The sequence below is a fragment of the Jaculus jaculus genome, chromosome 18 (genome assembly GCF_020740685.1).
Source record: "Jaculus jaculus isolate mJacJac1 chromosome 18, mJacJac1.mat.Y.cur, whole genome shotgun sequence".
Taxonomy (NCBI): Eukaryota; Metazoa; Chordata; class Mammalia; order Rodentia; family Dipodidae; genus Jaculus; species Jaculus jaculus.
The window spans coordinates 31604453-31631277 of record NC_059119.1 but is presented as its reverse complement, the minus strand read 5'-3'; the positions used below and the strand labels follow the sequence as shown (position 1 = coordinate 31631277).

The 26825-nt window shown below is 46.6% G+C and overlaps 1 protein-coding gene and 1 pseudogene across 2 annotated transcripts; both read left to right on the top strand.

The window, feature by feature from the left end:
- Window positions 1-2058: 2058 nt before the first annotated feature.
- Fxyd4 (FXYD domain containing ion transport regulator 4) lies at window positions 2059-5640 on the top strand. 2 transcript variants are annotated; one of them, XM_045137564.1, is made up of 8 exons: window positions 2063-2212; window positions 3110-3176; window positions 3674-3706; window positions 3781-3804; window positions 4588-4662; window positions 4741-4777; window positions 5322-5356; window positions 5450-5640. In XM_045137564.1, exons 2-8 carry the CDS (start codon window positions 3137-3139, stop codon window positions 5467-5469), a joined length of 264 nt encoding a protein of 87 aa, XP_044993499.1. In that variant the 5' UTR covers window positions 2063-2212; window positions 3110-3136; the 3' UTR covers window positions 5470-5640. The 2 variants fall into 2 exon arrangements, with proteins under 2 accessions (XP_044993500.1, XP_044993499.1); XM_045137565.1 differs by lacking the exon at window positions 5322-5356 and having other exon boundaries at window positions 2059-2212.
- A 1152-nt stretch (window positions 5641-6792) lies between these two features.
- Window positions 6793-14541, top strand: LOC123453235 (annotated as a pseudogene).
- Window positions 14542-26825: the final 12284 nt, after the last annotated feature.

Here is a 26825-nt window from a genome sequence, read left to right as displayed (position 1 = left end):
GCCTAACAACCTGGGTTCAGTTCCGCTGGAACCACATAAAGACAGATGCACAACATGGCATATGCGTCTGGAGTTCATTTGTAGCAGCTAGGGGCCCTGGTGCACAGATTCTCTCTGGTTTCTCTTCTTTCTCGCTCTGCTTGCAAACAACTAAAATAAAATGAAAATGAAAGATTGGAAATAAAGTGTGAGAGAAAGAGACACGTGTTGCTACTGGCGACCCTACCTTCAGAGACCATCTCAACAAGCAAGCCTGGCTCATGGCTGTGAGTCCTCAGAATAAGACGCTCAGTATTCTTATTACCTAAAGGAAAGAGATATAGGGAGATAGAAGCCCACCCCAACGTCATCAAGCTTGGAAGATGTCTGGTTTATTCAGGTGTCCCCCATAAACTCCCAGCTGGTGGAGATTGGGGAATTAACAACTCCTGGAGGCACAGTATTTGGGGGGCTTATAGGTATTATAGCCAGCTTCCCCTTGCCAGTGTTTGGCACACTCTCCTGCTGCTATTGTCCACCTGATGTGGGCCAGGAGGTGATGTCCACCCTCTGCTCATGTCATCTTTTCCCCCTGCCATCATGGAGCTTCCCCTTGAGTCTGTAAGCCAAACTAAACCCTTTTTTTTTTCCCCACAAGCTGCTCTTGGTCGGGTGCTTTCTGTCAGCAATGCAAACCTGACTGTAACAAAAGATATATGTGCCAGGTATGGTAGTGCATGCCTGTACTTAAGAGGCTGAGATAGGGGGTTGTAAATTGTAAGGCCAGCCTGACCTACAGGGAAAGACCCAGTACCCCACCCCAATTTGTGAGAGATCTCTGCAAGCTTGCGCACACAGTCGCCTTAGTCTTTGTGACAGTCTTGTGTTTTGGTAGAAGGTGATCAGCTTTACCAATCCCTCTCCCTGCTATTCCCCCGGTCACTAAAGTTTGGACAGAAAGCCCAATCCAGTCCTCATCCTGCAGGGGCCTCTCAGGAAGAAAAGAGACTGTCCACCTAGCCCACAGGTTTCTCAGTCACTTAGTCCCCAAGTTACCAAGTCCAGTACCCTGTGCTCAACCCCTCTCCCATGCTGTGTCCAGCCCTGAGCTTGTCACTGCTGGCAACTCCCCTTATCAGCCCCCCACACCCCAGATACGGGAGAGTCACACTAGCCTCTGTGAGGACCACTAAGAAATCTCTGAAAAATCTTTACAGAAGGTGGTTCAGGGTATCGCCCTCCTGTGCCTCTCTGTCCTTTCAGAATATTCTAGCCAGCCCTTCCCCGATCCTCATCCAGCTGCCCCGCAGAGCATTCTGCCCATAAGGTCTCCATCCTCGTCCATCCTCCTTCTACTGAAGAAAACCCATTCACCTAAACCCTTCGCTGCCCTCCTCAGTCTGCCCAGGCCAGACACCCCCTTGGCCATCCTCTTTAAGTCTCTGGCGAACCCTAACTTGCCCCCGTTTTGGAAAAGAAGGATCAGATGGAAGATCAGGAGAGCAGAAAGGCCTGGTGGCATCAGAGGCATGTGGCAGGAAGTCTGGGCAGCAGTGGACAGGGTAGGCTGTCCTCCTTGCCCTTCCCTCTTTGTGAGGGAGGCCCAGAAGCCCAGCTTGGCCTGGGCAGTCATTTCTGACTCCAGCCTGAAGGGGCCTCCCTCAGTCACCGGGTACCTTAGGGGTCAAAGGCTGGGAGAAGCAATGGGTCTCAGCCCTAGTACTGCCTGCATGAACACCTGGTCCAGGTGCAAACAACAGTGAAACAGACGGAAGGCCAGTCAGCCCTTGACTCATCACCCATTCCACTGTCCCCAAGGTGCTTCACGGGCCTGAAACTTCACTATTGGTATAAGAAGACAGAGCCCTCCGCTCGCTTCTTTCCAGCACCCTCTGGGACCCTCTTAGAAGCGAAGCAGACTAAGTAAGCCCACCTTTTCCTGTGGGGGAGGAAGGTCCGAAGCCCAGCCCCTGGATCTCCCCTTCCTGTCAAACCCCCGGCTGAGTGGCCTGGGACCCAGCACTGGATCTGCCTGGGTGTGGCAGGTGACTTGTGTTTTTAAGAGTAGGTGGGGAAGTCTGGCTCCAAGAGCTTTAGGAGCTGACCAGTTCCCTCCAGACTGCTGGTGTGGGGCCCTGGGCGGGGCCCCCAGGCTTAAAGAGCCTGAACCCACCTGGGCTGTCCTCAGCTCAGCAGGTTCCTCAGAGCTGCTCTCTGCATCAACCTGACTCAGGTGAGCTGGAGGGTGGGAAGACACCTGGTAAGACTTTGGGGTCTTTGTTAGGTGGAGAAGAGGCAGGGACCTGAGGAAGGGCCGGTGGGTGCCCAGGACTCTCAGAAGTGGACTGCTGGAGGACACAGATGCAAGCCTCCTGGGATCTGGAGGCTTCTGGGTTTGTAACCCTGTGTGGCAGTTAGGTTGGGGGCTGGAGGAAGCAGAGGCCAACTTTTGACTGAAAGAAAGACATGTGGACTGGAAGAGAACCACAGTCCTGCAGCTCCAGGTTGAAGGAAGGGTGAGGAAAGATCGATGAAGGGCAAAAAGAAGCCAGCCAGCTTTGGAGACTGGTAGACCCTAACCTCACCCCCCACCCCTTCTAGAAGCCTCTCCCTGACAGGTATATGTAACAGGGTTTCAGTACTATGCATATTAAGCAACAGTACTGCCGTTAGTTCTATCCTTATAACCTATGAGGTTGCTGTCACTTATAGGACATCGAAGCCCAGAGAGGTTAAGTTATGCACCGAGTCATGCATGCAGCTGACAAGTGCAGGAAAGGGGACTGAGTCCAGCCAGCTGGCCCTAGATCTGTGATATCACCAGAAGGCCAGAGCTGGCCAAAGCAGATGGTAACAATGGCTTCAGGCTTGAGCCCCTGACAACATGAGCCTGTGGCTAACAACATGCAGAAAGCTGGGGGGAGGGGGGGCGCTTTCGGTCCACAACAAGCACAGGGTGACTTAGAGCAACCACCTGACCTTGGGCATCAGGTTTTACTGAATTCCCTGAAAGAGAGATACTGACAGCTAAAGGCCTCCTTGTGCTAATGGGGTGAACTCTGAGACTGGGGCAGGTCCTCGGACCAGGACCCCAGTCCGCCCACCTCCTCCCCTACATCTCACCCTACAGCCCTGCAGACTTGCCCTGTATCCTGACATGGCGGGACGAACCGGTGCCGGTCTGCTGGTGCTGGCGGGTGAGTCCTCCAGGCACCCCACCCACCAAGGCAGTGGGGACCAAGTAGCCCCCTGCCCGCCCCCATTGGAGAGCTAGCACACAGTAAATGTGTTTACACTTCAACTGTTAGCTGAAGGGAACACCTGTACAGGTTGGAATGAGGACATTGCAAAACTTGCTCTAGTGGTTCCTACATCATCAAACTGTGGGACACGGACCATAAACGGCACACGGCAAGGTAGGAACGTGTTTCTTCAGGAGGCAGACGAGGTCTAGCAGGAAGCTTCTCAGGAAAAGTGAAAAGGAACCAACCATCCCATTCAGTGCACAAAAAAAGAATAGCAGGAAGTCACAAACAGGAAGGGCTGTAAGTTGGGGGCAAAAGTCCCAGCCCTGGTAAGGATCTGAGGAAGGGATCTGGTGATCCCAGGGTCACCTTCCAGATGTCTCCAGATGGCTGGCTTATTTGGAAACGGGTATAATGAAGACCCCCATACTTTTGCTTGTCTCACCCAGGTCTGCCTGCCTTGGAAGCCAACGACCTATTTGGTGAGTGCTCCTCCTCCACCTGCCCACACTTCCTGTCTCTTGGCTCTGATCTTTATTCTTTTTTTCCCCTGCAGATAAAGATAGCCCCTTCTACTACGGTAAGAGCTGACATTCCCTAACCACCCCCCCCCCAACCGGCCCTTGACTACCCTGAAGCTCTCTGCCAGGCCAGTCAGTGAGGATGGAGTTTAGCCCAGCTGTAGACAAAGTGAGACAAGGCATTGAACCTGCTCTTTGTGAGAAAGCTCACTACAGCAGGAAGAAGATGCCATGGGGGCTGGAGTGACAGCTTAGCAGTTAAGGTGCTTTCCTGGGAAGCTTAAGGACCAAGGTTTAATACCCCAGTACATAAGCCAGATGCATAAGGTGGTGTACGCGTCTGGAGTTTGTTTGCAGTCGCTGGAAGTGCTCATTCTTTCTCTATCTGCCTCTCTCTTTCTCTCTCTCTCTCTTTGCCTCTTCCTCTCAAATAAATATATTTTTTCTAAAAAAAGAAAAAGACACACACACACACATGTACATCCCATCCTCCCCTGGCTCAGAGGCCACCTTCCAGGAAGACTTTCCTTTATTGCTCCCTCAGAGCTGTTCTTCCCCTGGGCTCTTTCCCTTGGCCTCTCCTAATCACACTGGTCCCCACCAGGCATAAGGACACGATGTGCCTATTAACTGGCTTGGTTTCTTTCGGAAATGTAAGTGCCATGTGGGCAGGCACTTATTTACTGGGTGAGTTAGTGCTTGTAAATACCTGCCGGAGAACCGCACCCCCAGCCCCGTAAATACCTTTGGAATGAATGTGTGAGGCTGGCTTGCTTGTGCAAGCTCAGTGTCTGCAACCTTCCCCCTTCTGCACCCCCCCCCCAACGCCCACCTCCCACCAGACTGGGAAAGCCTGCAGCTGGGCGGCATGGTATTTGGAGGGCTCTTGTGCATCGCTGGATTTGCCATGGTCCTGAGTGAGTACAGGGATGGGCAGAGTGGGGAGAGGGAGGCTCACCCTCAGGCTGGGGCTGACCAGGCTCTTCCCCTGCCAGGGAGCAAATGCAAATGCAGAAACAATCAGAAGGCCAGGTAAGAGGCCCTGTTGTATGCATCTCTGGCTGAACAGACCTTGTGGTGAGAAAGTCCTAGGAGCTAGACAGCCAGGGCAACCTACCTGGCTCCTCACGGGGTTCAAAGTAGGATTTTTCATTTGCACATAATCAACCCTAAGGACCCCAAATCTTAGAAACCCCTGCTCTTTGGTATCATGTGAAGTAACCACGGGAAGAGTGTCCCAGCAAGAGGTGGTGGTACACCCTTATATTCCCAGCACTTGGGAGGGAGAGACAGGAGGATCAGCTGTTCAAGGTCATCCTAGGCTGCATAGCACCGTTTAAGGCTAACCTGGGCTGTCTTAAAATGAGACAACAAAACCAAACAAGAGGGTTGGAGAGATGGCTTAGCAGTTAAGGCGTTTGCCTGCAAAGCCAAAGGACCCAGGTTCAGTTCCCCAGGACCCACGTAAGCCAGATGCACAAGGTGGCACATGTGCCTGGAGTTTGTTTGCAGTGGCTGGAGGGCCTGGCGTGCCCATTCTCTGTCTCGTCCTATTTGCCTCTTTCTCTCTCTCTAGTCCCTTACCTGAGGCAGCCACTTCACTCACTCCAGGTGAGCTGGGCCTCTGTGGGTTGGGGAAGCAGTGAGGGGGTGGGGGTGGGAGTAGAAACTGTCTTGCTGAGGAGCCACTGAGCCTCTCCACAGGTTCTGCCAATATCTGCTGAACACAGGATGAGACTGGAAGGACCGTGGTATCTGCAAGCCCTTGCCAGCCCACTGCTGTCCCTCCCCACTGGTGACCTTCTCCAGAAAGGCCTCTCCAGACACGCCGTTGGGCCTCTCTCATCTGAGGCTGTCCAAAGCTTATTTTACATTAAACTGGTCTCGCCACTCCCTCCCATGGTCTTGTGACCTTCTGTGGATCTGATGGGGAAGGCAGGGGTGCTCAGTGTCTGGAGGCCCATTCCCAATAAGATCCCACTCTGAAAACCTCCCTCTAATTAACCCAATGCACCCTAAACACTCCCATGGCACCCAGTCCAGCAAGCCCCACAGGAATCCCATGGAAGATATCAGTGTTTTACCCAAAGACTACAATTTTCAATTCTTGCCTGGAAATCCTAGACATCCTGACAACATGGATAGCCAAACATCCTATAACCTGGAACGACCCCTCCTAGTTCAGCATCTCTGAGGCCCTAGTGAGGCTCCATGGAGCCATCTACATGAATAAAATCCTGTATAGTTCTCAGAATAGCACATGGGTCACCCCTTCCCCAACGTCCTGGGAAGCCACAAATCAAGAAGCCTTTCTGGGCTGGAGAGATGGCTTAGCGGTTTTAGGCGCTTGCCTGCAAAGCAAAAGGACCCAGGTTAGATTCCTCAGTACCCACATAAGGCAGATGCACAAGGTGGTGCACGCATCTGGAGTTCATTTGCAGTGGCTGAAGGCCCTGGTGCACCCATCCTTGCTATCCCTCTCATCTATGCATCTCTCTCTCATAAATAAAAATAAATAAAAATTTAAAAAAGAAGCAGCCTTTCAAAGTGTGTTTTAGAGCCAAGAGCCATTATGTAACTCAGAGTGTCTTGGGACTTCCAAATCTCAAGTCCGCAGTGACAGACAGCCCTCTGGCTGAGTACAGGTGAGCTGTGGGCGCGCTGCCTTCCTGGGGGCGGGCACAGTCTGCAGTCTAACCCCTGTATGGCCCGCTGTCAGGGGCTGAGCCACAAAAGCTGCAGCTCACTTGGGGGACCCTGGAGCCTGCCAGGAGCAGACCTGAGGGGGCTGGAGAAATTTATTCACCCCCTCACCCTCCCGCACAAACACCATAAGGCCCTCTGGGGCCTTTTGGCCGCTTTTGAAGCAGGAGGCAAGACGTACCCTGCCCTGGCTCGGAGCCCAGGCGGGAGGTGGCATCAAGGTCCTCAAAGGTATTGAATGGCTGCCCTGGTTGAAGGAACAGTGCACACAAGCGACCAGAGGGCACGACAGCCCTGCTCCTCGTTGGGCAGGAGGAAGCTAGTGTGGCTGAAAGGCAGGTGACATGATCGATCGATCCGGGACGTGCAGCAGCGCCCCCGCGAGGCCAGGACTCCGGATGTCGGTGTGACCACTGCCGGGGAAAAGTGAAACCGTGGCCGGTGTTTGCTGGCGAAGCCAAAGGGCCCAGGTTCGTTCCCAGTACCCACGGGAGCCAGATGGGCAAGGTGGTGCATGAGTCTGAAGTTCGTTTACACTGCCTAGGAGACCTGGCATGCCCGCTTTCTTTCTCAAATTATATCTATATTATATATTATATAATACATATATGGAAATTGTTTTCCTTGCGTATCTCTTTTTTTTTCCAAAAAAAATTGTTCTATCTGAATAAGGTTAAATGAATACTGTAATTGAAAATATATTTTAAATTTTGTCATGAGTGTTTAAAAAAACTATTGCGACTTGTATCATTCCTGATTACACAGAACTTTGTGGGTGAATTTAAATAAATTTTATACTTCTATTTTTAAAAATATATATTATATTGCATATTATGGTAATATATAATATATTATAAATATTATTATATATCACATAATAATATTATATGTATGATTATATATATCATATATATATGAAAGTAAAGATGTGAACTCTGAGAAGGGAAGTCTGGGGTGACGGGCAGGGACAAGCCACCAGGTACAGGCAGCAGAACTCTGCCTGACTCTGAGAAACCTAGGCCAAAGCTGAAGGCATGTGATGCTCTTCTGTGTGTGACCCTATCTGAAGGAAACCGACCCTTTTCCAGGGGCACCTGTCACCAACAAGAAGTGCAGCCTCGATTTACAGGGAGGGCATCTGGTTTAGTGAGGGGTGACGGAGCGTCACCCAGCACCCATCCTCGGCTGTCGTTTCCTGCCTGTACTTGTAGTGGAGACTGTTACATCCAATGCCTGCTCGGCTTCCAGGCTGCCAAACTGGTGCCTTGTTTAAATGTCTCCTTTTAAATATGAACCTTACTGTGTCTACTCATCTTAGCAACCTCTCAGTGTCTCAGCGTGTGACACTCTTCACCACCGTGAGTCAGTAAGGTCAACAGCCCAGTGACGACCGTATTCCTGTGCCGTGGAGGGTACAGCACTCTAGGGACACACGGGAGCCAGGGTTTGTCGTGGGTGTGATGCTGGGGCGGGGGCAGGCAGTGCCTGCACCAGGGAAGACGCAAGACAGAGTGGGTGTTAAGTCCCCGGTGGGCGTACAAGGGGAAAGCCTGAAGTTGGGACCCACGAGACTCAGGACGTAAATGACACAAGTCCAGGAAAGCCGAGACTTTTAAGATTCACAAGGCCCCTCCCCCAGGGCGACAAGAGATAATATAATATAATATGCTAGAGAGAGGGCAGCTGAAATGCCTGCAAGTCCAGCAGTGAACTCAGGATGCAGCTTTTGCGAGCTGTCACTCACGCTGGCCTGGGTGTTTCCTGATAGAGCGCCTTCCCTTAGTCGTCCATGCCCCGCTAGCTTCTCACACAGGCTCCTGGAAGTAAACCCAATAAAGTCACTACTAGTTCACTAACCTAGACTTGGCTGGAATTGTGGCCTTGGTCCGTCTTCAGCGCATTATCTGGCGTCAAGTCTCCCTAGGCAATGTGAACACAACTCAAAGGATGTCCAGATAATGACAGAAGCAAGGATGAGCTGGGGAGGAGAGGTTCTATGGAAGGGAGACTCGTACCTGAGGCTGGTACTCAGGCTCCTGTCTGAGGCTGGTCTGCGTGAGGGTGGAGCCTCCGCTTAGGCAAGCCTTATACAGGATCCTGACCCGGGATGGTGTGCCTCTTTGCAACAGTGGTGATTGCAAGCTCCCTGAAATGGGTGAGGGGACATGCAACCCAGGCCAACCTGCCTGTGAGAGGAGCATCTTCGTGGAGAATCCAAGGGTGGACGTCTTCCTTTCCTTGATATGGGGTGGCATATGATGAAGCATGTAGGCTTCCTGAGTATGAGGGTGCCCCCCACAGCCGCTATTGAAGAAAGAATGTATCAAAATCAATCCCTGAAAGTAGCATTGTGGGATGGGATTATAAGGTTGTGGCATCAGCTGCATGGCCCCCGGACAGCAAGGAGGAACAGAACATGGTAGAAGGCATAGAAGGTAACTTTCAGGACTGACCTTTAATACAGAAGCGAAAGCCGTGAGTCAACATGCAAATGGGGGCCTTAATCATAGGCTCACGCAAGCTGCATGGTAGCTCACACCTTTAATCCTGGCACTTGGGAGGCAGAGGGAGGAGGATTGCCATGAATTTGAGGTCACTGTGAGACTATATTTGATGAATTCCAGGTCAGCCTGGGTTAGAGCAAGACACTACCTCAAAACAAGAACAAGGGAGCTAAGGAGATGGCTTAGCAGTTAAGGTGATTGCCTAAAAGCCAAAGCTAGGTTCGATTCTCCAGGGCCCACGTAAGCCAGACACACAGTGGTGCATGCATCTGGAGTTCATTTGCAGTGGCTAGAGAGCTTGGCATGCCCATTCTCTCTCTCTGCTTCGCTCTCTGTCAAACAAATAAATATAAAGCTGGATGTGGTGGCGCACGCCTTTAATCCCAGCACTTGGGAGGCAGAGATAGGATGATCAGTGAGTTCAAAACCACCCTGAGACTATACAGTGAATTCTAGGTCAGCCTGAGCTAGAGATCCTACCTCAAAAAACCAAAGTAAATTAAATAAATAAATGAAGTAAAAATAAAATATTAAAGAAAAAGGGGGCAGGATGAAGACACAGTTAAGGTGCTAGCCTGATGGAGTTCAGTTAAATTCCCCAGTGCCTACATAAAGCCAGATGCACAAAGTGGCACATGCACCTGGAATTGGTTTGCAGTGGCTAGAGGCCCTGGCACACCCATTCTCTCTCTCTCCCCTTGCAAATATATAAAAATATATTGAAACAAAATGATGGTATTGATGATAGTAATAATAGGCTGATGTAAGAAACCATTACAACCAGGGAGCATTGTACCAGTAAACTACTTGAGTAGGGAAGACCTTTCAACAAGGAGTGAAAAGAGCCTGCCACAGCCTGGCTTATGAGGCAGTGAGTCGTAGGGGTGAAGGCATCAGTCTGAATGCTGTGGAAGCTCAGAAACAGTAATGTTAGCTCCCCATCTTTCCTTGAGAAAAAACCTGCCTAATCTGAGGCGACACAAAGGAAATGGTCATCGATGGGGTGGTTCATACAAGGCTTCAGGGACAGTTGTAACTGGCTGAGGTCCCCAGGACTATCAAGAACTATCAGACAATAAGGGACCACTGCCTGCCATACCCCAGAACTAATGCCCACAATCACCACTCATCATACCCTGGGCCCAGAAAGTCCTGCACCCACCCACCACTGGCCTCACTCAGGGTCCTGTGATCATGCCACCACCATGCCCCATGACTCACCTGAGCCTATGCCACAGCTTACTGTGCCCTGTGTCCCAGCAGACCCTGTTCTGTCCACCACACCTCATGTCACAGGTAAGAGAGACCCCACATATGTACCACTGTTCGCCATACCTTGGGTCCAGGAGGCCCCATGTTGTTTCCACCTCTTACCATGTGTAGGGAAAGGAGCCTGTGTCTGCCCACTGCTCACCACATTCTGGGTCTAGGAGACCCTGTATCTGCACCACCAGTCACCAGATCTCAGGTCAAGCAGACCCTGTGCCCATGCCAACATACACAATATCCCGGGACCAACCAGAAGGCACTGAACCAGCCTCATCACTCATAGCACCTTTGGTCCAGGAACCCCCTGCGCTCACCCACTGCTTGTCCCCAGCAGGCCCCATGCCTGCACCACAGCACCCTGGTACCAGCAGGTCCCACATTTGTGACACCAATCCCCACGCTGCAGGCCCAGTAGACTCTATACCCACTCCATTACTTGATTAGGAACTGATCAGAAATCAGTCTTCTACTGGTAAACGTCACCCAGGATCACAAGTACAAAGGGTTTTAAATAACTAGGTAGTACCAGAGTTGCCAACAGACAACAGGGAAGCACCACTACGAATCAACCTACATTGCCGCAAGAAATACAATCATTTGTAAAATGACCTGCAGGAAATCCCTCAAAAATGAAACAAGTCACTGGGTGTAGTGGCTCATGCTTTTAATCCTAGCACTTAGGAGGCTAAGATAGGAGGATTTCTATGAGTTCAAGGCCAGCCTGGGCTACAATGAGACCCTACATCAAAAATAAATAAATAAATAAATAAATAAAAGCAAAAGAAATAAATAGGGGCCAGAGAAATGGCTCAGCCATTAGGCACTTGCCTGTAAAACCTAATGACCTTGAATCCATTCCTCAGTTCCCACATAAAGACAGGCACACAAAGTGGCACATATGTTTAGAGGTGGTTTGCAGTAGCTAGAGGTCCTGGTGGCCCATCTCTCAGTCTCTGCCAGACATGGTAGTGCATGCCTTTAATCCCAGCACTCTGAAGGCAGAGATAAGAGAATCACCAAGTTGTAGACCAGACTAGAACTACAGCGTGAGTCCCAGATGAACCTGGGCTACAGTAAGACCCTGCCTCCAAAAAAAAAAAAAAGCCAGGTGTGGTGGTGCATGCCTTTAATCCCAGCACTTGGGAGGCCAAGGTAGGAGGATCGCCACGAGTTCGAGGCCACCCTGAGACTACTGAGTAAATTCCAGGACAGTGTGGGCTAGAGCAAGACCATACCTCAAAACAAACAAAAACAATTCCAGCACTGGGGAGGCAGAGGTAGGAGGATTGCTGTTGAGTTTGAGGCCAGCCTGAGAGTACTGCATGGTGAATTCCAGGTCAGCCTGGGCTAGAGCCAAACCCTGCCTCAAAAAACCAAAAATGGTGGGAGAGATGGCTCAGCCATTAAAGGCACTGGTTTGTAAAGCCTGGTCTAAATTAAATTCCCCAGCACCCATGTAAAGCCAGATGCACAAATTACACAGTATGTATCTTGAGTTCATTTGCAGTGGCTAGAGGCCCTGGTGTGCTCGTTCTCTCTCTCTCTCTCTCATAAATAAAAACTATTTTTTAATAAATAAATAAATATCTTGGGACTAGAAAGAAGGCTTAGCATTGAAGGCGCTTGCCTGCAAAGCCAAAGGATCCAGGTTCGATTCTCCAGAACCCACATAAGTCACAGCACAAGGGGGCGCATGCATCTGAAGTTCACTTGCAATGGCTGGAGGCCCTGGCAAGCCCATTCTCTCTCTCTCTCTCTCAAATAAATAAATAAAATGTATTTTCTTATAAAAGAAGTATTTTTTAAAAAAGAAGAGGTAAAAAGAGGGCTGGAGAGATGGCTCAGCAGTTGAGGTGCTTGCCTGCCAAGCCTAAGGACTTGTGTTCCACTCTCCAGGTCCCACTTAAGCCAGACACACAAAGTGATGCAAGTGGGTGTGGTCACACATGCACACAAGGGGGAACACGTGTCTGGAGTTCAACTGCAGTGGCTGGAGGATCTGGTGCACCAATTCTCTCTCTCTAAAAAAGAAAAAAAAGAAAGAAGGAAGGAAGGGAGGGAGGGAGGGAGGGAGGGAGGGAGGGAGGGAGGGAGGGAGGAAGGGAGGGAGAAAAGTTTCTAAACAAAACAAGCATGGTGGCACATGGTGCATGCCTTTAATCCCAGCACTCAGGAGGCAGAAGTAGGAGGATTGCCATAGATTCAAGGCCACCCTAAGACTACAGAGTAAATTCCAGGTCAGCCCGGGCTTGAGTGAGACCCTACCTGGAAAAAAAAAAAATTGTTTCTAGAGCAATGAGTATTGAAACTGAGAATAAAGTTTTGTTTTCTTGGGCAGCCATACCTTTCAGGACAGGATCTTGCTACCTTGGATGTTACAAACTTACCACCACTTTCACATGAAGACAGCAGACAAGCCACGATTAATATCAGTATAATTGGTCATGTAGTGCAAGGGAAATTAACTGTTGTAAAAGCCATTTCTGGCGTTCAGTCGGATTAAAAGAATGAACTAGAGCCAGGCATGGTGGCACATGTCTTTAATCCCAGCAATTGGGAGGCAGAGGTAGGAGGATCACCATGAGTTTGAGACCACCCTGAGACTACAGAGTAAATTCCAGGTCAGCCTGAGCTAGAGTGAGACCCTACCTCGGAAAAAAAAAAAAAAAAAAAAAAAAACTAGAAAGGAACATGAACATTACAATAAGCTTGGATATGCTAATGCTAAGATTTATAAACTTCACGACTCAAGTTGTCCTCGGGCAGAATGTTATAGGTCACGTGGAAGTGGTACACCTGATGAGTTTCCTACAGACATTCAGGAACTAAAGGAAACTTCAAATTAGTCAGGCATTGTTTCCTTTGTCGGCTGTCCTGGCCATGACATTTTGATGGCTACGATGCTGAACGGTGCAGTAGCGATGGATGCAGCTCTTCTATTAATAGCTGTTAATGAATCTTGCCCTCGGCCTCAGACTTTGGAACACCTGGCTGCAATGGAAATCACGAAATCAAGCATATTTTGATCCCACAGAATGAACCTGATCTGGTGAAAGGAAGTCAAGTTGAAGAACAACGTGAACAGACTCTGCACTTGTACAAGGAACAGTGGTAGAAGGAGCTCCGATCATTCCGATTTCTGCTCAGCTTAAAAACAGTACTGCAGTTGTCTGTGAGGACGTAGTAAAGGAAACTCCAGCACCCCTCCTCCCGAGACTTGACTTCAGATCCTCGGCTCACTGTTATTAGGTCACTTGATGTCAACAAACCTGGCTGAGAAGTTGACGACCTTAAGGGGGTGTGTGGCTGGGGATCGTATTCTACAAGGAGTTAAAGGTGGGCCAGGAGAGAGAAGTGAGACCCGGTATTGTTTCCAAAGAGAGTGAAGGGAAACTCATGTGTAAACCAATCTTTTTCAAAATTGTATCAATTTTTACTGAGCATAATGATCTTCAGGATGCTGCTCCAGGAGGTCTTACTGGAGTTGGAACAAAAATTGACCCTGGGAGCCGGGCGTGGTGGCGCACGCCTTTAATCCCAGCACACAGGAGGCAGAGGTAGGAGGATCACTGAGAGTTCGAGGCCACCCTGAGACTACATAGTGAGTTCCAGGTCAGCCTGAGCCAGAGTGAGACCCTACCTCGAAAAACAAAACAAAACAAAACAAAAAAAATTGACCCTGGGCTGGAGAGATGGCTTAGCGGTTAAGCGCTTGCCTGTGAAGCCTAAGGACCCCGGTTCGAGGCTCGGTTCCCCAGGTACCACGTTAGCCAGATGCACAAGGGGGCGCATGCGTCTGGAGTTCGTTGGCAGAGGCTGGTAGCCCTGGCGTGCCCATTCTCTCTATATTCCTCTATCTGTCTTTCTCTCTGTGTCTGTCGCTCTCAAATAAATAAATAAATAAAAATAAAAAAAAAATTGACCCTGTACAGGGCTGACGTAATGGTAGGACAGGCGCTTGGTGCCCTTAGAGCTTTACCTGAGATATTCACTGAGTTGGAAATTTCCTGTTTCCTACTGGGACGGCTTCTAGGTGTGTGCACTGAGGGAGACAAGAAAGCAGCAAAGGACAAAAAGCTGTCTAAGAATGGAGTGCTTATGGTCAACTTCGGATCCTTGTCAACAGGAGGGAGAGTTAGCACTGTCAAGGCTGATGTGGGCAAAATTGTTTTGACTAATCCTGTGTGCACAGAAGTTGGAGAAAAAATTGCCCATACCCAAAAAGTTGAGAAATACTGGCGCTTAACTGGTTGGGGTCAGATAAGAAGGCGAGTGATGATCAAGCCAGCCGTACATGATGACTTGAAGAATCCCAGTTAAAACCACTACATTTGGAGGAGCTGGAGTCTCTTTTAACAACCTAGGGGCATATTTTCAAAGCAATATTGGAGGATGAATTTCACAGCCCTTTCATTTGATATGTAGTTATAAGTTTATTCTCATTTTTGAAGGGTGAGAAGTTAATCTCTAGAACAAAATGGGGTCTATGACAAGTGTAAAAATTAGTATACAATTAGATTGAACCTACTTTTTCACAGAGGTTAAAGCATTCCCAATGTCCCTAATATATGCAGTTAGGATTTTTTTTTTTTTTTTTTTTTTTTGAGGTAGGGTCTCACTCTGGTCCAGGCTGACCTGGAATTAATTCTGTAATCTCAGGGTAGCCTTGAAATCATGGCGATCTTCCAACCTTTGCCTCCTGAGTGCTGGGACTAAAAGCATGTGCCACCACGCCTGGCTTAAAATATATTTTTAATGTTTTCTTTTATTTACTTGAGAGAAAGAGAGACAGAGACAGAGAGGCGCGAGCATGGGCATGCCAGGAGCCACTACAAATGAAGTCCAGATGCATGCGCCACCTCATGCATCTGGCTTACGTGGGTCCAGGGGAATCAAACCTTGGTCCTTTGGCTTTGTAGACAAGCGCCATAACTGCTAAGCCATCTCTCCAGCCCTAGGATGTTTTTTGTTAATATTTTATTTTTATTTATTTATTTGACAGAGAAAGAGGAGAAAGAGAAAGAGATAAAGAATGGGCGTACCAGGGCTGGAGAGATGGCTTAGCGGTTAAGCGCTTGCCTGTGAAGCCTAAGGACCCCGGTTCAAGGCTCGGTTCCCCAGGTCCCACGTTAGCCAGATGCACAAGGGGGCGCACCCGTCTGGAGTTCGTTTGCAGAGGCTGGAAGCCCTGGCGCGCCCATTCTCTCTCTCTCCCTCTATCTGTCTTTCTCTCTGTGTCTGTTGCTCTCAAATAAATAAAAAATAAATAAATAAATAAATAAATAAATAAAAAAAGAATGGGCGTACCAGAACTTCCAACCACTGCAAACGAACTCCAGATATGTGCGCCCCCTTGTGCATCTGCCTAACGTGGGTCCTAGGGAATCGAACCATTGTCCTTTGGCTTTGCAGGCAAACGTCTTAACCACTAAACTATCCCTCCAGCCCCAGTCAGGATGTTTTAAAATGACTTGCTATGCTGATCTTTACTGCATCACACCTATCATGGATTTTATCTGAAGTAACTTTTTTTTCATGATTCTATCTCTCATTAGCTCCACAATACAGGACTTTTCCAGTAAAAACTGATAGACACAAATTTTCCTTGAGTTTTGAATTTTCTGGAGTTCGTTTGCAGAGGCTGGAAGCCCTGGCGCGCCCATTCTCTCTATCTGTCTTTCTCTCTGTGTCTGTTGCTCTCAAATAAATAAATAAAAAATATTAAAAAAAAAAAAAGAATCCGAGTTTAAAAGTTTTGAAGGTGAGCCGGGTGTGGTGGCACACACCTTTAGTACCAGCACTTGGGAGGCAGAAGGGTAGGAGGATCGCCATGAGTTCAAGGCCACCCTGAGACTACAGCATGAATTCCTGGTTAGCCTGAGGAGCAAGACCCTACCTAAAAAAAAAAAAAAAAAAAAAGTTTTGAGGGTGACACACCCTCAAAGCATGTGGGGATGAGGATCCTTTTTCTTCTCTTCCTCCTTCTCTCCAGTAGTCAGTCCCCCAGGTTATGCAGTTCACATTCAGTATCCCTTATGCTGTGAATTATTTCCACCTTTGGTTTCAGCCTTTGGGATGGTGGATCTTGAAAGCCAGGAGCTCTTAGTTTATCCGCACAAGATAAGCTGCTGGTAGACTACATTAGCCCTCTGGTGTTCCAGCTCAACCTCTGATAAAATGGACTGATAGCCATGCTGCTCAGTCTGCTTTGTTAGCACTCCGATTATCTTCAGGGACTGCAATGGAGGCCTGGTGTGGTTATTTTATTACTAGGATGTGTAAGGTGAACACAAACCAAATACCTTTCAGAGTTTAACTCTACCTACATTATCGTTGGTAACACTAGAGTGCTGAGGTCATGGGGAACACACAGCCAGGATCACATACAAGGGACGCTTGGTGTTTACAAGCCTGTGGCAGGTCATATGCGGTGTCATAGTGTTTGTCGCAGGCAGGTACAAGCTTCTTGAACTTTTCATATCAAACTCTTATTGAATAGATACAAAAAATATACTGACAGATATATTTTAGTAGATGAGGCAATTAGTTTTACAGTGAATTTTTCCACCATTGGTTTTATTTTCAGATGTAACAAGAAGTTTTGTTTTTAAGACATTTCCAATGAGTTTTAAAGTAATGACCATGTGCTTCATTGACTTACAAAGAGGTGAAAGCAGCTGGAATTGTCTCATGGCACATGCTTTATTTCATGTTCTGTATGAGGACCTCCTCTTTCTTTTCTGTCTCAACCCCAGCCAGGCAGGCGTGGGGATCCCTAGGAAGCAGTGCCTGACTTTTCTTTGGGGAAGGGGCAGGAGTGAATGTATTGGGGATGGGAGGGAAGCAGGAAAAGGAAATGGAAGTGTGAGGGGCTGTCAGATTGTGTCAGAAATTCACCGTCACCCGTCCCTCACATGTTAACAGTGACAGGTGTTTGATGTACTTTATTCATGACTACAGTGTGCATGCACTTTTTTCTTCCATGTTTTCTAAGCTCACTCTAAAAGGATTCAACAAGTCTCATTCAGATGGCTCAGGATTGTATTTCTTTTAGTAGCCTGTGCTCTTGGGTTCTATAGGATTTTTTTAATTATGAATAGTGTTGCACTGTAATCCATCAGAGCTATATGCATGGAAAATTTTGATCGGTTTTTTAAAGATGTATCCTGTTTGCAAGGCACAATAAAGTTGCATCTTATAGAATTATAGGCGATGAAGCTAACAGTAAAGTGTATTTAATAAATCATACTCATGCTCTGCTCATTTAAATTTGGAAAAAGTCTAGGTATATCCAGTAGTTTTAGGAACTTTATTTTAGCTTAAAAAGTTCTGATATATATGATTTATAAATTTTGGACTTATGTAATAGAATCTTGGAAAACTATAAAGATGCTTTTTTTGTTTGTTTGTTTTGTTTTTTCGAGGTAGGGTCTCACTATGGACCAGGGTGACCTGGAATTCACTATGGAGTCTCAGGGTGGCCTTGAACTCATGGCGGTCCTCCTACCTCTGCCTCCCGAGTGCTGTGATTAAAGGCATGCGCCACCAAGCCTGGCTGAAATGCTTTGTAAATGTGTATATTCCCATGTAAAACACATGACTTCTCTTGTGCATATTTTTTAAAATTAAAGAAATGGCACATTAAAAAAAGTTTTGAGGGAGATTACTGCCATATGGACTTGATAAGAAGGGTTGTATTGTAGCATGAAGAACACATTTAAATAAGATGGTAAATCAAAATTTTTTAAAATTTGTTATCATTAGAACTAAAAATAAAATGCTTTGTAATTCATTTTAAGCAACCATGTGAATTCCAGCAGCTTTGTAAAGCAATGTGCTTAATGTAATGGTTATCCACAGGAATGAATGAAAACAGTGTACCTTATGTTGTGATTGTCAACAGAAGATGTTACCTTGAGAAAGTGCTCATTGGAGCTGGGCGTGGTGGCACACGCCTTTAATCCATGAGGTTAATGCCATGAGTTTAAGGCCACCCTGAGATGACAGAGTTAATTCCAGGTCAGCCTGGACCAGAGTGAGACCCTACCTTGAAAAAAAAAAAAAAAGTGCTCATTAATTGATGTTACTGATGAAAGTAAACGCAAATGTAAATTTAAAAAAATGCTTTGTTTGAGCTGGGCGTGGTGGCACACGCCTTTAATCCCAGCACTTGGGAGGCAGAGGTAGAAGGATTGCCATGAGTTCGAGGCCACCTTGAGACTGCATAGTGAATTCCAGGTCAGCCTGGGCTAGAGTGAGAGCCTACCTCAAAAACCCAAAAAAAAAAAAAAAAAAAAATGCTTTGTTTGATATTTCACGGAACAACTTGGAACCCATCACCAATATACAGAGATCTGGTTAGCCAACGGGAAAAGGATTGTGCAGAAATTTACCTTTTTCATAGGGCGAGCCACATCAAGGACTTGATTTAAAAATACTGAGGCTGTCACAGCAATCCTCCCTTTTCTCTGGCAATAGCTCTGCCTTTGCTCAGATAGCTTGATGAGACACTTACACTGGAAGAAGCAGATTTAGACTCAAAAAAACAGCTGAAAACTCTAAGAAAACACTCATAGTATTGATTTTTGAAAAACCACATGGAAATTTTGCAAAGATGGTTGCAAATGGACATGCAGAAGTAGGAGACAGGGAAAAAAAAGAGGAGACAGAAGTCTGAGACACTGGACCTTTGGTTTGTGCACTGTTTAACTTCTGATGAGAGGATTGTAAAATGATCACAAGTGCTGACTACTTGGGAACTTCCAGCTATGGGTGAGTTTTTCCCTCAGCCCAGGCAGTTGAGGTGTTGAGCAGAGGGGAGGCCCTGCTTGCCCTTACTCTCCACATAGGTTCTTTACCCCACCCGCTCCCCACATGGCAGGAGCTCCTTGAACCTTCTTTTCTTTCTTTTCTTTCCAGGCAACTCCACATGGCATCAATAGCCACATGGGGGAGAGAGAGAGAAAGAATGAATGAATTTAGGGCTGGAGAGATGGCTTAGCAGTTAAGGCGCTTGCCTGCAAAGTCTAAGGATTCATGTTCCATTCTACAGATCCCACATTAGTCAGACACAAAAAGGTGAGGCAAGCACAAGGTCGCAAATGCCCACTAGGTGCTACAAGCATTTGGAGTTCAATTGCAGTGGCTAAGGCCCTAGTATGCCAATTCTCTCTCTCCGTCTCATGCTCTCTAAAACAAGAAGAAAAAAAGAGGGCTGGAGAGATAGCTTAGTGGTTCAGGTATTTACCTGCAAAGCCAACGAACCCAGGTTCGATTCCCCAGGACCCATGTTAGCCAGATTCACAAGGGGCCGCGTGCGTCTGGAATTCGTTTGCAGTGGCTGGAGGCTCCAGCACACCCATTCTCTCCTTCTCTCTCTCCCTCTTTCTCTGTCAAATAAATAAATAAAAATAAAAATACCAAAAGAGAAAAGAGATGGAGATGGTTCATCAGTTAAAGGCACTTGCATGCAAAGCCTGACAACCCAGGTTCAATTGCTCAGTACCCACATAGAGCCAGATGAACTAAGTGGCACATGCACTTGGGGTTTGCTTGCAGCAGCACAAAGCCCTGGTGCACCCATACGCTCTCAAAATAAAAAAAAAAATTGTAGGCTGGGTGTGGTGGCACACACCTTTAATCCCAGCACTTGGTAGGCAGAGGTAGGAGGATTAACCTAAATTTGAGGGCAGCCTGAGACTACATAGGGAATTCCAGGGCTAAAGCAAGACCCTACCTCAACTTCCCCCCACCACGCAACAAAAAGAATTGTACACACGGCTCCCAATTTCTAAAGTAAACACCAAAAAGCATAAAAGGTCACAATAACTGCGGGTGACTTTTTGATGTTTTGTGGGGGTAGGATCTTGCTGTAGCCCATGCTGTCCTGGAATTCACTATGTAGCCAACACGCCAGCTCCACTCACATGTATTTTAAAAGATTTCTTAAATATATTTTATTTATTGATTTGAGAGAGAGAATAGGCGCACCAGGGCCTCCAGCCACTGCAAACGAACACCAGATGCATGCACCCCCTTGTGCATCTGGTTTACATGGGTCCTGGAGAGTTGAACCAGGATCTTTTGGCTCTGTAGGCAAACGCCTTAACCACTAAGTCAACTCCAAGGCTCAGGGTCCATTGTGGAAGAGGTGGCGGAAAGAATGTTAAGAGCCAAAGGAAGGGTGGGACTCCTTAGAACGTGCTCCATCGTACACAAAATGCCCTAGATATCCATGACCTCACAGTGCCTGACACTACCTACACAAGACCATCATAATAGGAGGAAAAGATGATGACATCAAAATAAAAGAGAAACTGATTGAGAGGGGAAGGGGATATGATGGAGAGTGGAGTTTCAATGGGGAAAGTGGGTAAGGGAGGGAATTACCATGAGTTATTATCTAAATTATGGAAGTTGTCAATAAAAATAAATAAATAAAAGATAGCTGGGGGCTGGGCGCAATGGCGCATGCTTTTAATCCCAGCCCTTGGGAGCGAGAGGTACAAGGATTGTCATGAGTTTAAGGCCACCCTGAGACTACATAATGAATTCCAGGTAAGTCCAGGTAAGCCTGGACTACAGTGAAACCCTACCTGGAAAAGCAAGCAAACAAACAAACAAAAGGTAGCTGAGCATGGTGGCCACACTTTTAATCCCAGCACTAGGGAGGCAGAGGCAGAAGGATCACTGTGAGTTTGAAGCCACCCTGACACTATGTAGTGAATTTCAGATCAGCCGGGGCTAGAGTAGAACCCGACCTCAAAAAAACATAAACAAATAAAAAGAAAGGAAAAAACAAGAGTCAATTCTTTGAAAAAGTAAACAAGATTGACAAATCCCTAGCCAAACTAACCAAAACAAAAAGAAAAACCAAAGATATAAAATTAGAGCTGCAGTTGCTGGGCGTGGTGGTTTATGCCTTTAATCCCGGTACTTGGGAGGCAGTGGTAGGAGGATCACTATGGGTTTGAGGCCACCGTGAGACTAGAGTGAATTCTAGGTCAGCCTAGGCTAGAATGAGATCCTACCTCAAAAAACAAACAAAAAAATAAAATAGAGATTGAAAGGGAGTTATTTTAACAGGCCACAATGAAGTTATTAGAGATTAGAGAATGCTATGAAAATTTAAACTCCAAAACGTTAGGAAGCCCAGATGAAACAGATAAATGCATATAACCTACTAAAATTAAAAGCAAAAAATAGAAATAAATAATTTAAATGGAGCCATCACAAGTAAGCAGACTGAAACAATAATTTAAAGTTCACAAAGAAAAGCCAAGGACCAGACTGATTCACTACTGAATTCTATCAAACTTTTTGTTGTTTTGAGGTAGGGTCTTGCTTTAGCCTAGCCTGACTTGGAATTTACTATGTAGTTTCAGGATAGCCTCAAGTTCACAGGGAATCTCTTACTTCAGTCTCCCAAGTAGGATTAAAGGTGGGGGCCACCATGCCCAGGTCTACTGAATTTTTTTTTGAGTTAGGGTCTGTCTCTCAATCTAGCCCAGGCTGTCCTAAAACTCAGTGATCCTCCTACCTCTGCCTCCCAAGTGCTGGGATTAAAGGTGTGTGTCACCATGCCTGGTGTATACTGAACTTTTTTTTAAAAAAATCTAATACCAACACTTCGCAAAGTGCCCAGTAAACAAGAAAAGGGAAGGAACACTACCAAACTCATTCTATAAACCCAGTAATTCACCACATAAACTTAAGGACAGAAATCATATGATCATCTTTAAGAAAGTATTTTTTGCCAGGTATAGTGGTGCACGCCTTTCATCCTAGCACTCAAAAGGCAGAGGTAGGATTGCCATGAGTTTGAGGCCACCATGAAACTACATAATGAATTCCAGGTCAGCCTAGGCTAGAGCAAGACCCTACCTCTAAAAACAAAACAAACAAACAAAACACTGAGGAGCCGAGCCGTAGATTGTTGCTAGAAAATTTTCAGTGCCAGGGATGGAACAGCTTCCAGTGAGTTGTTGGCCAGGGAGGGCCCTGATGTTCCCAAAATATTACAGGCCATTGCCGAGGCCCTTGGTTTCCTACCAGGAATAGATGGTAAGACCCTATTCTATTGCTGAAGACTCCACATACTTGGGCTGCAAAGCCACTGAGAAATCTTGCTGGAACTGAGCTGATAACCTCTTCCATGTAGACCAGCTGACAGAAAGCTGGAAGAAGCCATTCTGCATACAGTTCAATGGGAGAAAGAGAAATCACCAGTGAAGATACTCAACAGTGGACACTGCAAGCCTTATATTTGGCCAGCCAGCCCAAATGAGCCAACCGGTGCAATAATGGCACGTCTGTCATGGTGGAAACCAACTGCACTCTAACTGGACTGGAGGCCCGCTCCATGGGGGGAAACACATCCCTGATACTGAAAACTTAAAACAGGGGTAGTCATGAGCCCTAGGGGTATAACATCTGCTGCTGTTTGGCTGAATGTATATATTATGCTTATCAAACTGTCCAGTAAGCACTTCTTTTAATGTTCATACCCTTAAATTAATCAAAAACAAAGTATCAAACTATAACAACCTCCTGCATCATACCTTTTCTGAGCACAAACCCAAAGGATTCAATATCCATATTCAGTACTGCTCTACTCGCAATAGCTAAAAAGTGAAATCAGGCTGGGCGTGGTGGCACACACTTTTAATCCCAGCACTCCAGAGGCAGGGGTAGGAGGATCCATGAGAGTTCAAAGCCACCCTGAGACTACATAATTCCAGGTCAGCCTAGACCAGAGTGAGACCCTACCTCGAAAAACAAAAAACAAACAAAAAAGTGGAATCAGCTGATCAATAATAAAAACGTGATACATTAGACAATGGGATTTTACTCAGCTGTGGAAAAAAAAAGAAGTTAATGACATTTGCAGGAAAACATGAAAGTTGAAAAACTATACTAAGTGAGGTAACCCAATCCCAAAAAGGCAAAATTTGCATATTCTCTCTCATATGTGGAACCTAATGTAATGTTTGTATGTATTTAAATAAGGGGATATGAAAGCAGTTATAGGATGTAAAATGACATAGACCAAAAGAGATGAAAAGGGGGTGGGCAAAAGGAAACAGGAATAAATGAGGTATTGTGGAAGGTGAAAAAGGAAGACTGGGATGAGAAAGGAGGAAAAGAAAATTTGAGTTTTAAAAAAAAGGGGGGGACTGGGGCGAAGGCTTAGTGGCTAAGGCATTTGCCTTGAAAGGCAAAGGACCTTGGTCCGATTTCCCAGGATCCATGTAAGCCAGCTGCACATGGCACATGCTTCTGGAGTTTATTTGCAGTGGCTAAAGGCCCTTCCATGTCCATCCTCTCTGTTTATCTACCTCTTTCCCTCTCAAATAAGATTTAAAAATAATTTAAAAAGGAGCCAGGCATGTTGGCCTTTAATCCCAGCACTGGGGAGGCAGAGGCAGGAGGATCACCATGAGTTTGAGGCCACCCTGAGGCTACATATGCTAGGCAAGACATACCTGCTGATATTGGAGGAAAGGCAACATCTTCTAACTGGTGCTGGGAAAACTGGGTATCTATGTAGAAGGATGAAAATAGATCCTTATCGCTTACTCTTCAGAAAAATCAATTCCAAATGCATCATGGAACTGAAACTCTGAAACCACTACAGAATACACTTCAAGATGTTTGGTATGGGTAAAAATCCCCCCCCCCAAGGAAATAAGACCAAAATCAACAAATGAGAACTCATGAAATCAAAAGGCCTTTTTACAATAAACTGTCGATCACGTGGACACACTATAAAAAGGAAGAAACCTTTGCCAGCTATGGTAGTTTGTATGCATGGCCCCATAGACTCAGAAATTTTTTGACAGAAAGAGAAAGGGATTGAAACGGGCACACGAGGGCCTCCATCGAACTCCATCCCATGGGCCACATGTACATCTGGCTTACATGGGTCCACGGGAATTAAACCTGGGTCCGTCCTTAGGTTTCCCTGGCCAATGCCATCTCTCCAGGCCTAACTTGGGAGTTTGTGTGTGTGTGTGTGTGTGTGTGTGTGTGTGTGTGTGTGTGTGTGTGTGTGTAGTGGGGAATTGTTTGAGGCAGAGTCTCGCTCTGGTCCAGGATGACCTGGAGTTCACTATGTAGTCTCAGGCTGGCCTAGAACTCATATCAATCCTCCTGTCTCTGCCTCTCAAATGCTGAGATTAAAGGCATGTATGTACCACCAGGCCAGGCCAAGTCCTGCTTTTGAGTCATGTTTCTGAAGGTCGGGGCTGGTTTTGACTTAAGTATACTGTTATGTATGACACAACTAATCAGCTAAGAAAAGATGTACTCACATGTGTATGAGTGGTATTGGTGTTAATCACCTTCTACTAGATTCAAGTTCACTCACTCCATCAGAAAATACATGTCCTATTTTGTAAACCTGGTCAGACTGTTCAGAAGCCAAAGGCAGGGGAGATCACAGGGGACATAATTTTTTTTTTTTTTTTTTTGAAGTAGGGTCTCATTATACCCAGATTGACCTGAGATCTGGAATTCACTAGTCTCAGGGTGGCTTCAAACTCACTGCGATCCTACCTCTGCCTCCTGAGTGCTGGGATTAAAGGAATGTGCCACAACGCCTGGCATAACCTAATATTTTTGTTTTGCTGAATGGACAGTCATATATACACCTGTCCTGGGATGCTGATTCAGGGCCCCTTTGACAGCTTCCTGCAAATCCTGGATGTAGGCTAGTGAGTAGTAACCGATGCTGGGAAGAATTTTTTCATTCAGCTGCTTTTAAGTTATCCATGTATTGTAACCTGATCATACTGTTTCACTTAACCTACCTTTGGGCTAATTACTCCTCTGATCCATCTTCAGTGCCCTGAGATGACATTTGTTCATGTCTTCCCTAGAAAGGTTCACTCAACACTAGGGAATTGCTTTCCACTTCTGAGCCCATCAATGGATGAGAGGCCAGCATGACCAGCTGAGTCATGCTTTTGAGTCATGCTTCTGAAGGTCGGGGCTGGTTTTGGTTTACTATTGACAGCCCAGCAGTTATGTTTATTTAGCAACAGTATATCCCTGTCCCTTTTATTTGTGGTGTTGACTCCCCGTCCCCAACCACTTACAATATGCAGTTATCTTACAGTTATCATACATCTTAGATTTGCCTTGAATGCATTATATGACCTTGAACTACTTATATTCCTGCCTCTACCACAGCTGCCACCCTGGGGAACTGGCCTAGGCAAGTGCTTTATTGCTGAGCTATACCCCGAACCTGATACATACATACAATTAGGAATGATAGGCTGGAGAGATGGCTTAGCCTAAAGACCCAGGTTCAATTCTCCAGGTCCCAAGTAAGCCAGATACACATAGTGGAACAAGCTTCTGGAATTTGTTTGCAGTGGCTATATAAACCCTGGTGAGCCCATTCTCTCCCTGTGATAAAATCTTTTTAAAAAAAAAATGATCTGGGGGCTGGAGAGATGGCATAGCGGTTAAGCGCTTGCCTGTGAAGCCTAAGGATCCCAGTTCGAGGCTCGATTCCCCAGAACCCACGTTAGCCAGATGCACAAGGGGGCGCACGCATCTGGAGTTCGTTTGCAGTGGCTGGAAGCCCTGGCGCGCCCATTCCCTTTCTGTCTGTCTCTTTCTTTACCTCTCTGTGTCACTCTCAAGTAAAATAAAAATGACAAAAAATATTTTTAAAAAAATGATCTGGTCTGGAAGGATGGCTTAGCGGTTAAGGTACCTGCCTGCAAATGCAAAGGACCCAGGTTCAATTTCTCAGGACCCATGTAAGCCGGAAGGGGGGGGCACACAGCTGGAGGCCCTAGTGGGCCCATTCTCTCCCCCTGTTAAACAATATTACAGTAAGTCCCAGGTCAGGTCAGCCTGGACTAGAGAGAGAACCTGCTCAAAAAACCAAAGAAAAAAAAAGGATGGTGGTGAATGTATTCACTAGTACTTGTCTTGCCAACACTTCAATCCCTAGTACTCATAATAAACAAACAAAAAAGCAGGCGATTCAAATAAAAACAATGGGCTAGAGACAAGGTTTAGCGGTTAAGGCACTTGCTTACAGAGCCAAAGGACCCATGTTCAATTCCCCAGGGCCCAGGTAAGCCAGATGCACAACATGGCACCGCCATCTGGAGTTCATGAGCTGTGGGTAGTGGTAAAAAAAATTTTTTTAAATGCCAGGTGTGGTGTTATTTCCAGCACTTGTGAGGTAGGATTGCCGAGTTGAACCAGGACTTGTCAGGTGTGATAGTGCACCTCCCAACATTGGGCAGGCAGATAAAATTGTTGAGTTTGAGGCCAGCCAAAGACTACATGCAGTGAATTTCATACCTTTAAAAAAAAAATTCTGAGTCTTGTGGTTGGGCAGGTACTGTTATGTTGAAAAAATGCTTTTCTCATCAAACTGACTTCTAAATGTTTACACCAACACATGTACTCTCTCAACTTTGGTCAGCTTCTTTTTGCACTGGACAGCTATTTCTGTACACTCGTAACTGGTCTAACAAGTGACTGACTAGTGCTCAGTTGTTCATGGGACACCTTTATCACCCCCTCCAAAGACCAGAGAACACTGTAGAAAGGGTGGTATGCTGCCTCCCAGATAT

What these genes read in the sequence shown, in the direction of transcription:
- Fxyd4 (XM_045137564.1), top strand. Translation starts at nt 3,137, where the DNA reads ATGGCGGGACGAACCGGTGCCGGTCTGCTGGTGCTGGCGG. An exon ending in TGGATTTGCCATGGTCCTGA is followed by an intron (nt 4,663 to 4,740) that starts GTGAGTACAGGG and finishes TTCCCCTGCCAG; the next exon opens with GGAGCAAATGCAAATGCAGA. An exon ending in AGCCACTTCACTCACTCCAG is followed by an intron (nt 5,357 to 5,449) that starts GTGAGCTGGGCC and finishes GCCTCTCCACAG; the next exon opens with GTTCTGCCAATATCTGCTGA.